We start from the raw sequence: 12,899 nt of genomic DNA on the forward strand, positions 1-12,899 counted from the left end.
ATATACCACACCTTCTTTATCCATTCATTTGTTGATGGACATCTGGGCTCTTCCCATAGTTTGGTTATTGTGGACATTGCTGCTATAAACATTGGGATGCAGATGCCCCTTTGGATCTCTACATTTGTATCTTTGGGGTAATATCCAGTAGTGCAATTGCTGGGTCGTACGGTAGCTCTATTTTCAGCTTTTTGAGGAACCTCCATACTGTTTTCCAGAGTGGCTGCACCAGCTTGCATTCCCACCAACAGTGTAGGAGGGTTCCCCTTTCTCCGCATCCTCGCCAACACCTGTCGTTTCCTGACTTGTTAATTTTAGCCATCCTGACTGGTGTGAGGTGATATCTCATTGAGGTTTTGATTTGTATTTCCCTGATGCCGAGTGATGTTGAGCACTTTTTCATGTGTCTGTTGGCCATTTGCATGTCTTCTTTGTAGAAATGTCTGTTCATGTCTTCTGCCTATTTCTTGATTGGATTATTTGTTCTTTGGGTGTTGAGTTTGATAAGTTCTTTATAGATTTTGGATACTAGCCCTTTATCTGATACGTCATTTGCAAATATCTTCTCCCATTCTGTTGGTTGTCTTTTGGTTTTGTTGACTGTTTCCTTTGCTGTGCAAAAGCTTTTTATCTTGATGAAGTCCCAAGAGTTCATTTTTGCCCTTGCTTCCCTTGCCTTTGGCGATGTTTCTAGAAAGAAGTTGCTGCGGCTGAGGTCGAAGAAGTTGCTGCCTGTGTTCTCCTTTAGGATGTTGATGGACTCCTGTCTCACATTGAGGTCTTTCAACCATTTGGAGTCTATTTTTGTGTGTGGTGTAAGGAAATGGTCCAGTTTCATTCTTCTGCATGTGGCTATCCAATTTTCCCAACACCATTTGTTGAAGAGACTGTCTTTGTTCCATTGGATATTCTTTCCTGCCTTGTCAAAGATTAGTTGACCATAGAATTGAGAGTCCATTTCTGGGCTCTCTGTTCTGTTCCATTGATCTATGTGTCTGTTTTTGTGCCAGTACCATACTGTCTTGATGATGATAGCTTTGTAATAGAGCTGGAAGTCCAGAATTGTGATGCCACCAGCTTTGCTTTTCTTTTTCAACATTCCTCTGGCTATTCGGGGTCTTTTGTGATTCCATACAAATTTTAGGATTGTTTATTCCAGCTCTGTGAAAAAAGTTGATGGTATTTTGATAGAGATTGCTTTGAATGTGTAGATTGCTCTAGGTAGCATAGACATTTTGACCGTATTTGTTCTTCTAATCCATGAGCAGGGAATGTTTTTCTGTTTCTATGTGCCTTCCTCAATTTCTTTCATGAGTATTCTGTAGTTTTCTGAGTACAGATCCTTTGCTTCTTTGGTTAGGTTTATTCCTAGGTATCTTGTGGTTTTGGGTGGGGTGAATGTGATTTAAATTATACTTTAAATTACTAATGAAGAAAATAGTATTTTCTTTTTTTTTTTTAAAGATTTTATTTATTTGACAGAGCACAAGCAGGGGGAGCAGCAGAGGGAGAGGGAGAAGCAGGCTCCCCGCTGAGCAAGGAGCCCAACGTGGGGCTCGATCCCAGGACCCTGGGATCATGACCTGAGCTGAAGGCAGTCACTTAACCAACTGAGCCACCCCGGCGCCCCAAAAATAGTATTTTCTTAGATTTCAACATTTTTTTTGATGTTGCCTGTAAACATAATTTTCACAACTGAGAGATGCGGCTGTGAAATTTTAGGAAGCTTATGTGGGATAAAATTTTAAAGCAATACTTTTTTCATAACTAGTTCGTAACCAAAATTATGGTTACTAAATACTTGTAAAATCTTGTTCATAAAGGCAATTACAATAGATTCTTATGAGTCATTGACAAACCATTTCCAACTCAGACATGTTATTGATACCTTATACTGAGAAAATAGATCCCATTTAAAATGGCAGTTTTTATTTTATTTCAGAATTTTTCCTCTCTGTTTATTCACAATGCGATGCACTTAATTCTTATTAGAATCCCAGACAGAAAGAAAAGGGGTACATATTTTAGCTGATGGGTGAATAGTAAAACATGGTATTGCAGAAAGAGCACAGTGTTTTGAGTCTAGTACATCTGGATTCTAATTCTGACTCTCCTGGTTCCTTCCTAGGTGGCATCAGACTGGATGGTAGAGCCTCAGTGGCCACCTCCTCTCTCTCTCACACACACACACACACACACTTGTTCAGTAGGTATCATAATAAGTATCATCATGAACGCAAGGAATCTAGAATGGGCCTTTAGTAGGCTTTTTTTATCTTGCTTTCCCTTTTATTTCTTAGAGGTCATTTTAGAAAAAGTAGAGTCCCACCTGTGTGTGCTCTCTGGTCGCGTTGTAGAGCCTAGAGCCTCCTCTGTCCCCCAGTGGTTGAAACTGGCTTTTACCTACTCTGGGCTTGCCTCTAGATAGCCCCTCTTCCCAGCACACATTTGGAATGAGTAAGAGACTGGTTGAAAATAACATGCTTGGGGTGCCTGGGTGGCTCAGTCATTGAGTGTCTGCCTTCAGCTCAGGTCATGATCCCAGGGTCCTGGGATCGAGCCCCATGTCGGGCTCCTGGCTCAGCGGGGAGTCTGCTTCTCCCTCTCCCACTCCCCCTGCTTGTGTTCCCTCTCTGGCTGTGTCTCTGTCAAATAAATAAATAAAATCTTTAAAAATAAATAATAAATAAAAATAACATGGCTTTTTTATAGAAATTGTCAAACATACAGAAGGAATAGTTGAAGGAATAGTATAGGGAGTTCCTGCATTTCCGCTGTGGAGGAGAGTATTACCATTTTAGCATTGTTGAAGAGTTGCTGACATTTTCTCTTATTTGCTTTATTGTATACATATATACATTTTTTCTTTTGCTGAATTACTGGAAAGGAAGTTACAAAAATCATGACATTTTACTCCAAAAAATCTTTAGCAGACTTACCTAAGAATAAGCATTCTCATTATATAGCCATAATGTCATTGTTATAACTAAGAAAATGCATAATTCTATAATATCATCTTGGGACGCCTGGGTGGCTCAGTCATTGGGCGTCTGCCTTGGGTTTAGGTCATGATCCCAGGGTTCTGGGATCGAGCCCTGCATCGGGCTCCCTGCTCAGCGGGAAGCCTGCTTCTCCCTCTCCCACTCCCCCTGCTTGTGTTCCCTCTCCCGCTGTGTCTCTCTCTGTCAGATAAATAAATAAAATATTTTAAAACAAATAAATCCATATCTTATTTAAGTTTACTTAATTGTCTCAAGAAATGTCTTTTACACCTATTTTTTTTTCTTTTTAAATCTGGGTCCTAATTGGATTTACCCATTACATTAACTCTTACGGTTTTTTCAGTCCTTTTAATCTAGTAATGAGCCCCCTCCTCTTTCAGTTCCCTGGCAAGTTTAAGTCTGATGCTGTCTGTAGGTTTTTTACGGATGCCCTTCTGTTCCTCCTTCGTCCAGATTTTTGACCAGCAATGCATGTTGGATATTAAGAATTTTTTTCCCCCCTGTTTATTCAGCTAATCATATGGTTTCTAAGTTTTCATTCCTGGAATAAAACCCACTTGGTCATGGAGTATTATCCTTTTTATATGTTGTTTGATTAGATTTGATGAAATTTTGTTTAGAATTTTTATATCTACATCATGGCGAAAATTGGTCTGAATCAAAGTAATGCTGGCTTCATAGAATGAGATTGGGAGGATTTCCTCCTTTTCACTTTTCAGGGAGTTTGTAGAATTGTTAGTATTTTTCCTGTAAATGTTTGATATTCTTCACCAATTCATATTTTATGGGAAGGTTTTTAGGTACAAATTGATTTTTTTAGAAACTGATACAGAGTTACTTAGGTATGTAATTCTTGATTGGTGTTTGGGTATGTTGTGTTTTTCATGTTATTTGTCCATTTAGTCTGTGTTTTCATATTTATAGGTATAAAAATATTTGTAATATTCTCTGTTGTCCTTTTAATAGTTATAAAATATGTAGTGATGTCACCTCACTTGTGTTGGTAATTTGTGTTTTCTTTCTTTTTTCCCTGGTCAACTTAGCCAGTTTATTATTTTCATTTTCTCAAAGAACCAGCTTTTGGTTTCACTGATTTCTCTCTTTTTTTATGTTTCTTATTTCACTGATTACAGCTCATATGTTTATTCTCTTCTTTCTTCTGCTTACTTGAAGTTACATTTGTTCTTTTTCTGTTTTTTTTTTAAGCTGGAAACTGAGCTTATTGATTTGAAATCTTTTATCTGATGTGGGCATTGAGTGCTCTAAATTTTCCTCTTAAATTTTAATGTTTTAGAACATTTCAGAGATTCTGAGGTTAGGTTTTCATTTTCATTTAGTGTAAAATTCTTTATAATTTCCTTTTGATTTCTCCTTTATCCCATGGGTTATTTTGAAGTGTGTTAGTTTCCCAATTTTGTGGTATTTTCTTTTACTCATTTTTAAGTTAATTCTATTGTGGTCTGAGAACATGCTTAGATTACTTGAATTTTTAAATATCTGTTGAAACTTGTTTTATGCCCAGTATATGGTTTATGTTGGTACATGTTCTGTGTACTTGAAAAAAATATTTGCTGTTGATTAGAGTGTTCTATAAATGTCAATTATATCAAGTTGGTTGGTGGTGTATTCAAATCTTCCATATCCTTACTGCTTTTCTATCTGCTTGTTAACTTTTGAGGAAAGGAGCACAGATATCTTCAGTGATCCCAGATGTGTATTATCGTTCTGTGAACAAGCTGCTTTTTACCACACCTTCCTTTTTTAAGACTTTGTGTGTTGGAGGTGATTCTCAAGTTTTTCTTTAGACTTTTGATAGCCTTCACTGGTTGTGGAGACAAACCTCCCCATCAGAGGACTGAGAAACTAGTGTTGGTACAAAAGAAATGAATACTTAATACTGCCTTTATTAGAAAATACTTCGCTGAAAATCCTTCCAAACGATTTTGTATGGTAAGAGTTCTGAATTTTTGATTCACTCAAATTGACCCTATTTTTGGCTCAGCAAGGAAAAGAGAGTCATCTTCATCTTTGGCCAGCAATTGTAGAACAGCTAAGAAGGATAGTTTTAGAATTGTCTGCTTTGGAGCCTTGATAGTTGGAGTAGAGCTTTAGTTACAGTTTTCTTCAGTGTGCTGGAGGGATAGGAGTTGGAGAAGAAATCAGCGAGTGAACTTAATTACTTAACAATCAATTTTTATTCTCTAGTATCTGTAATCCAATCTAGTATTTTTTTAAATAATCAGAGGTCAACTTCTAAGTGATAAGTGCATGGTTTTTATAATAAATAATACAAATAGTGAAGTACAAATGTGTCAGCTAAACCCCAAGTCATGGTAGTTCTCAAGTGCTTGAATCTGGCACTCTGCCAGATGCCATGAGAAGGGTCTGTGGGGAGCACTGTTGATAAATTCCTGTACTGCCTGTTGATAAAGCAGCAAAAGGAGATGTCCTTGTCTAGTCTGTGACTGTCATCAGGGTGCTAGACAGTGTTACAGGCCATGGAGTGTCCACTGCTAGGAGTCTTTATGGTGCACACTGTTAGCTGATCTCGGGATTGTAGAATTAATTGGGAGAGTTACTGGAGTGTCCACTTTCTCTAATTCTGTGGGTGTTGGGCAGGTTGGTGTGGTCTGCTATGGGGAGTCATGTTCTGCCTTCTGGCAGCATGGATATTATTTACCCTTTTATGGGAAGAGGTTGAAAAATGATCAGAAGAGACTTGTTTTCTATGGAGATCTGGGGGGTAGGGTAGGAGAATATATGGAATATAGGTTTGAAATTATGTCGTATTTTCAAAATAAAAGGATAAGTGTTTAGTACTTTTAATTGTTTTTATATTTGTATTAAAAAATTGCTTCTCTACCCCCTCTTGTTTTAGTTGGCCTGCCTTTAGGTATATCATTATTATTATTATTATTTTTAATCCTCTGCTAGGTACATTATTCTTAGATCATCTGTGGGCTCCTGAGATAACTGGACTAAACTAGTAATTTCTTTTGTTCAACTTTCAAAGTCCTATTGAAAAAGGAATGGCTGTGCTTATGTGTGATTATATTGGAAATATAGTGCTCTTCTGTTTTTGCTCACGTACACACTCTGGTTGTTGGAGAATCCAAGTCTGAAACATACCATAATGATACAAATTTCTTCTCTTTATGCATAATTAAGTTGTTTTTAAATTTAGAGACTTTAATGTTGGAAATAATATGCAGTTAAGTAGTAAGTAGCTTTTAATTAAGCTATCAAGTGTTCCCCAGTTACTAAGTCCTGCAGTTGTTAAAAATGAAATACATTTCTTCCTGGTGGACAGGGCGTGGACTTTGGAGTCAGACCCAGTTTCCAGCCCTGAACCTAATACTTACTGTCTCTGAGACTTGGTGTGTAGAAATCACACCATCTGCTTTATGGCGTGGTTGTAAGAAATGACATAGACACCAGCATTTCCTAAATACTTTGTGTTGTGAAATGTTCCTTTTTTTTTTTTTTTAAAGGAATCATTTCATGAGCAAATATGTCTGAGATTTGCAGCATGCTCTCTTCTCTTTGATGTCCCACTGTGTGTTAAGACATTGGGCTCTTAGAACCCCTTGGTCAAGAAATCTGCTTTGCTTTGTTGAACTTCGAATTTCCCAAAAGGACTTCTCCTCCCTTCTCCCCACCCCCATCATGGAACACCTGCAGCATATTGTAGTTTACTTTCCTTTCATGGAACATAGTTTTGAAAATAAAGTGCCAAGCACAGTGCCCCTGATTTGTACTTGGAAAATTATAAGTTTTTTCCTCCTCCCTTCCAGTGTTAATTTTAATGGTTCAAAAATTGTATTGTAAACTCAGAGCCCCCTTCAATTTTAGTTTAACCTTCTAAGTAAGCAATAAGCCATTTTTTCTTCCAGTTATATCGAGATATGTATTTAGTAATACAGTACTGTATAAGCTTAATATGACTTGACATATGTGTATATTGTGAAATGAGCGAAACAGTGAGTTTAGTCACCACCTATTCGTCCGTTTAATAATTTGCTATATTCTTAATTTATTATTCTTTAGTTTGCATCTTTTACCCAGAATATTGTTAAAGACTTTGATATTAAAATCTGAGAAATGCTGATGTAGTGGTAGGAGAGTAAGAGTCTTAGAAACTCAGTATCTGGTCAAATTCCTGCTTCACTAATTCAGTTGAGTAACAGTTTAAATATTCATAAACATTCATAGTATTTCTTAAAGTTTATTCCTAGCCCTCTGAAAGATACTGAGATGTGCTATAAGATGTGGCTTGGATACTTCTGCACCTGCCTTGAGCCTCTGAACACTAGGTGGGAACGAACTATCCAAGTCTTTTTTGAGTGATTTTTAAGAATTCTGTAGATTTAAAAAATGAGCGATAACGTTGCAATAAAAAAACAGATGTTAAAAGAATAAAACGTAGGAAAGCATTGTTTGTTTTAGAAAAAATTAAGATAGATAAAAAAGAATAAAAGTAATTTTATACCTAGCGATGTTTGTTGCTAACATTTTATCCCCTAGATTTTTCCTTGTGTGTTTCACAAAAATGGTATCATATTCTACACACTACCCTGTAGCCTGCTTGTTTTACATCCAAGTGTAGAATAAGGTCTTTTTATGCCACACATCTATGAAGGCACCCTTACCTTTCCCAAGTATCTGCCTCAACAGGGTGTCCTCTCTCTCTCTCCAGCTTGTTTCTCAGCAGGGGTTTGAGGCTGCAGGAAGTGTGGGGAGAGTAGCAAGCTCTGTTGGAGGGTAAACTGTTGTACATTATATGATTCCTTGTTGGTTATGCATGAACTATTGGCGTAAGCAGAATGAGGTAGAGTACACATCTTTATTTTGCTGAGTTATGTTTTACTGACCCAAAAAGATTTGCATTGAATTTATTGCTTAAAAGAGAAGACGGCGACATGTGGAAAGGTCGAGAGCCGGTATGTGCATATTATGTACACCTAGACTTAAATATAAGCCTGAAATTACTGTTATGGAGTACTGGATGGTTTGTTGTCTTTCTGAGTTAAATCAGAATGAACAGAAAGCCTAATACCAAGGCAGAGGACATTTTCCTCTTGATGAAAGATATTTTTGAGAAAAAATGTTATATTATTAAACATACTTTGATCTGATTTTATTATTTAGAGCTTTCTTAAATGGTATCAAGAACTGACTAGAGGGGGCGCCTGGTGGGCTCAGTCAGCAGAGCATGTAACTCTTGATCTTGTGGTCTTGAATTCAAGCCCCATGTTGGGTGTAGAGATTACTTAAAAATAAATAAAATCTTAAAAAAAAACCTGACACAAAGGAAGAGATTTTATTACTATTTCTCTGAAATTAAAAAAAAAATTTTTTAATAAAAGGTGGCTACCATCCAGTGAAAATTGGAGACCTCTTCAATGGCCGCTACCATGTTATTAGGAAGCTAGGATGGGGACACTTCTCAACTGTCTGGCTGTGCTGGGATATGCAGTAAGTGTTCTTTTGTCATTTGTGCATTTGATTTCTGGTCCAGTTCAACCTTTATCATCAGGTGTGGCTGAGGAGCTCTCCTGCTTCTGTTGTGCATGTATCATACTTAGCACAGGCCTGCCTCGCCCGGCTAGACATCCCCCCCGCCCCCCGCCAGTTTGAAGTTCACTTGTCTGTTAATACATTAACTTTCTTCTGCTTTTATATCTGAAGCTTATTCATTGAAATAGCATTATATCAGACATATGTTCTTGTGGTAATTCATCCATATCAGAAAAATGTTCATATGTAAAATAATCATGTTTAGGCCTTTAAAATCAGTGGTTTCTGACTTTTTAAAGAAAAGTCACGACCCCATAGTATGAAACTGAGCTGCTACCCAGGACGCATACACATATGGTGTGTATGTGTATGTACTAAAACAGAAGTGTTACAAAATAAGAATTACCCTTAATCTATGTGATGAACTCTGACATTTTTCCAGTCCACCTTGTTTTTATTAGGTAAAAACAAACACAAAGCAAAAAGATTGTTTTGATCCATTAGCCTCTTGCTTAATTGTGGCCACACAGTTGGAAAAGTACTATTTTAAAGGAAAGGTTATTCTAAGTTTCTGTTTATTGAATAGATTTCATTATAATGATCGCTTTTGCTGATAATATTAAAAATACGCATTTTTTTTTTTAAAGAGGGAAGAGATTTGTTGCAATGAAAGTTGTAAAAAGTGCCCAGCATTATACAGAGACAGCCTTGGATGAAATAAAATTGCTCAAATGTGTAAGTACTACGAAAATGTGAATAATGCAAGAAAAATTAATGACTTAAAATTTATAGAGGAATTTTTAAGTTCAAATACTGAATCTTTTATTTTTAAAAACATCACTTCTACTAAAATGTTTTTGGCTGGTTATAATGGAAATGACTTTCAGTCCTAAATGGTTCTGTTCTTGAATTAATTTTTCTTTCCATAGGTTCGAGAAAGTGATCCCACTGACCCAAATAAAGACATGGTAGTACAGTTAATCGATGACTTCAAGATTTCAGGCATGAATGGAATACGTATCCTTATTGACAGTTCTTTTGCTTCCTAATGACTTTTTAGTTGTAAAATATGGGAATAGGGGCGCCTGGGTGGTTCAGTCATTAAGCGTCTGCCTTCAGCTCAGGTCGTGATCCCAGGGTCTTGGGATCAAGCCCCACATTAGGCTCCCTGCTCAGGGGGGAGCCTGCTTCTCCTTCTCCCCGCACCCCACTTGTGCTTTCTCTCGTGCACTCTCTCTCTCAAATAAATTAAAAAAATATTTAAAAAAATATGGAAATATTTCAAGCTGATTTAAACTTCTGTTTGCTCTGCTATATCGGTGTCCACATAAAGCCTCTAGTATCATTACAGAGTGTTATAAAATGGTATGCCAAAAAATGCCCCAATTCCCGCCAGTCCATTTCAGTGTCTTGTGTCATCTCTCTGAGGTGGTACAGCATCTTTAGCATCCTTCTTGTGCAGGCACTGGGCTCTTTACAGACAGCCCCTCTACCTTCACCATCAAGCTGGGGAGTGTCCTACGTATGTGTAAGGAAAGAGCAGAGAAAGATGAGTCACAATCCTCTTTGCAGATTACAAGGAGCAGTGTGTCAAGAGCCAGGGTCTTCTCCTTCTTATCATGTTTGGAACAGATCCTTCATTTTGGTATTTGACCTGCTCAAGCTCCAGAAGCCTGAGGACAAAGCCTTCTCCCAGCTCACATCCTAGAATGGCACCCTGTTTCTGCATCTCCTGAGCCTAATCCCTGGGGAGGCACTTCCTTCATACCCTTTATGTCTGAAGGAGATTCTATATTTCCTCTAGAGATTGGACTAGAGACTACTAGTAAGTACCAGTGCCTGCTGGTGTCATCTTGCCCTTTGTCTCAAGATTGTTTCTGCTAGTTGCTGAGTGCATTCCCCCGCCCTTTTTTAAAGATTTATTTATTTATTTTTTGAGCGAAATTGAGAGTGAGGGGGACAGAGAGAATCTCAAGCAGACTCCCCAGTGAGTGCGGAGCCCAACGCGCAGGGCTCAGTCTCATGACCCTGAGATCATGACCTGAGCCAAAATCAAGAGTCACATGCTCAACCAACTGAGTGACTCAGGTGCCAGTGTGTCCCCCCTCCCCCCCAACCTCCATAGACAAAAAGAGCTGGTCCTCTGCCCGGGTCTCCAGGTGAGTCTGTTTGTTTATGGGCAGGCAGAGCAGCCCCTCTTCTTGGATCAGTTCTGTAAGGCAGTTTGTTGGGGTAGCTGGCAGGGTTTCTTTGGAGAAACTACCTGACTTATAGGTAAATGGAGTGTTTGGGATATATACATTCCAGTGGCTGTTTTTACCATTAAATAAAATGCTAGGAAACCATTATAGTCCAGGTGGTCAGTGCTTTGAAGGAGACTTAGGTCATAATTTAGAAATCTTGGCCTTTGACTGTCTTTTACTAACTTTAATCCTTAGTTTGCCTTTTTTTAATAATGATTTGGGAAATAGAAACTTCTGGCTTTAGATTATCTATGCATAAGTCTATATTTCTCCAACATTGTAGAAAATATTTAAAAATTTTTCATTAAAAATATTTAAAGGGGGCGCCTGGGTGGCTCAGTTGGTTAAGCGACTGCCTTCGGCTCAGGTCATGATCCTGGAGTCCCAGGATCGAGTCCCGCATCGGGCTCCCTGCTCGGCGGGGAGTCTGCTTCTCCCTCTGACCCTCCCCCCTCTCATGTGCTCTCTCTCATTCTCTCTCTCTGAAATAAATAAATAAGATCTTTAAAAAAAAAAATATTTAAAGGAACAGTTATTGTGATAATGTGATTGGTAGATCCAGATATTGTAGAAAATATTAAATCAACTAACCTGTTTTAATGGCCTATCTGTAGGCTTTCAGGGATGAACGATGTATTCTCAAGAGGTTTCAGAGCCGTTTTAAATCTTCCTGTATGGATAACATGAATATATTTGTATGATGGACTTCGGTGGGTCATAGTAGAATTTCTATTAAAAAAAAAAAAAACCCAGATTCCTAAGATTTCATTATTATAAGTGGGTCTTAAGTGCCATGTCTTATATTGTGATCCTATGTTATTGAAAACTGCTTAGAGTATTGAAGTTGATCTGGTTCTGCAATGAAAGATACTATTGAAGGAAAAGATTAAATATCTTCACTGTGTTTTGTAAATTTTTATTTTATAAAGTGTTTCATGGATTTGAATTTAGGCAGGCAGGGAGGAGGAGGACACTTAAGACAGGGTTTTTTGGGTGTCCCGTCCCCCCCCCCCCCGCCGCCATCAGTTTTTATGAGGTTTCAGCCTTGCTCACTTTCATTATGGCTGATTATCAGGGAGGGGGTGTTGAAATGAGCAAGAGTGTGGGGCGGTGCGGGGTTGCATCATGGCCCAGCCACCTTGGGACTGTGTGACGCTGGAGAGCTCCTCCAGCTCCTGGGTTCACTGTAGTTGCTTCTGTGTGGGGGTAGGCACATTGTTTGACAAGCATACATTGACTGACACATAGGATATAAGTACTTAGTAAATGTTAGATCTATTTATTTTGGTGACAAACAGCACATGACCGCTTCTGGTATTATTGGTAATAGTGACATTGCATTTTAAACATTTTAAAGTATTTTTTTTGTTGTTTTTGTTGTTTTTGTTTTTTTTGTTTTCAGAGAGAGAGAGTTTCATGCATGCAGGTGTACACAAGCAGGGGGAGGGGCAGCAGGGGAGGGAGAGGGAGAGGAAGAATCCCAAGCAGTTTCCATGCTGAGCATGGAGCCCCATGTGGGGCTCGATTTCACAACCCTGAGATCATGACCTGAACCGAAACCAAGAGTCAGACACTTAACTGACTGAGCCACCCAGGTGCCCCGTGATGTTGCATTTTATAAAGAAAAAATTGCCAAGTGCCACAAAGATGCTGCTTTGAGTAATTGTATCACTCCAGGAAATGTATCTGCAAATGATCCTTAACCATGTCCCAGATGTCTGCATGGTCTTCGAAGTACTCGGCCACCATCTCCTCAAGTGGATCATCAAGTCCAATTACCAAGGCCTCCCAGTACGTTGTGTGAAGAGTATCATTCGACAGGTGAGGATGTGAGGGCAGCCCCCGCCCGCCAGTACCTCACTGGCTAGCTTTTAATGAAAATTCCTGTCCTTAAATACACACACACACATACGCATACACACACGCACACACATAAATATAATCCGTTTTACAAATAAATACATGTATATTACAGTGCATAATATTTTGAACTTGTTACATCAACTTTATATTTATTTAATTATATGCCATTCTGTCTTGTAAAGAGGGCAGTATGTAAATGTTAGGCCTGCATTTCTTTTGATGTATTGACCTTTTTTTTAAGGTAAGTAAAATGGCATACTGAGAAATTGTTTTA

General features: G+C 38.3%; 1 protein-coding gene across 6 annotated transcripts in view; it reads left to right on the forward strand.

Annotated features, from left to right (window-relative positions):
- SRPK2 (SRSF protein kinase 2) overlaps positions 1-12,899 on the forward strand; it is a 248,444-nt gene that overhangs the window by 195,115 nt on the left and 40,430 nt on the right. For all 6 annotated transcript variants that reach the window (XM_035020393.1, XM_035020399.1, XM_035020398.1 and 3 more), the window contains 4 exons: positions 8,369-8,477; positions 9,167-9,254; positions 9,449-9,536; positions 12,477-12,583. In XM_035020393.1, coding sequence (XP_034876284.1) covers positions 8,369-8,477; positions 9,167-9,254; positions 9,449-9,536; positions 12,477-12,583 — 392 coding nt within the window. The remainder of the gene's footprint in view (positions 1-8,368; positions 8,478-9,166; positions 9,255-9,448; positions 9,537-12,476; positions 12,584-12,899) is intronic.

Source organism: Mirounga leonina, unplaced genomic scaffold (genome assembly GCF_011800145.1).
Source record: "Mirounga leonina isolate KUSES-001 unplaced genomic scaffold, KU_Mleo_1.0 Mir_174, whole genome shotgun sequence".
Classification (NCBI taxonomy): Eukaryota; Metazoa; Chordata; class Mammalia; order Carnivora; family Phocidae; genus Mirounga; species Mirounga leonina.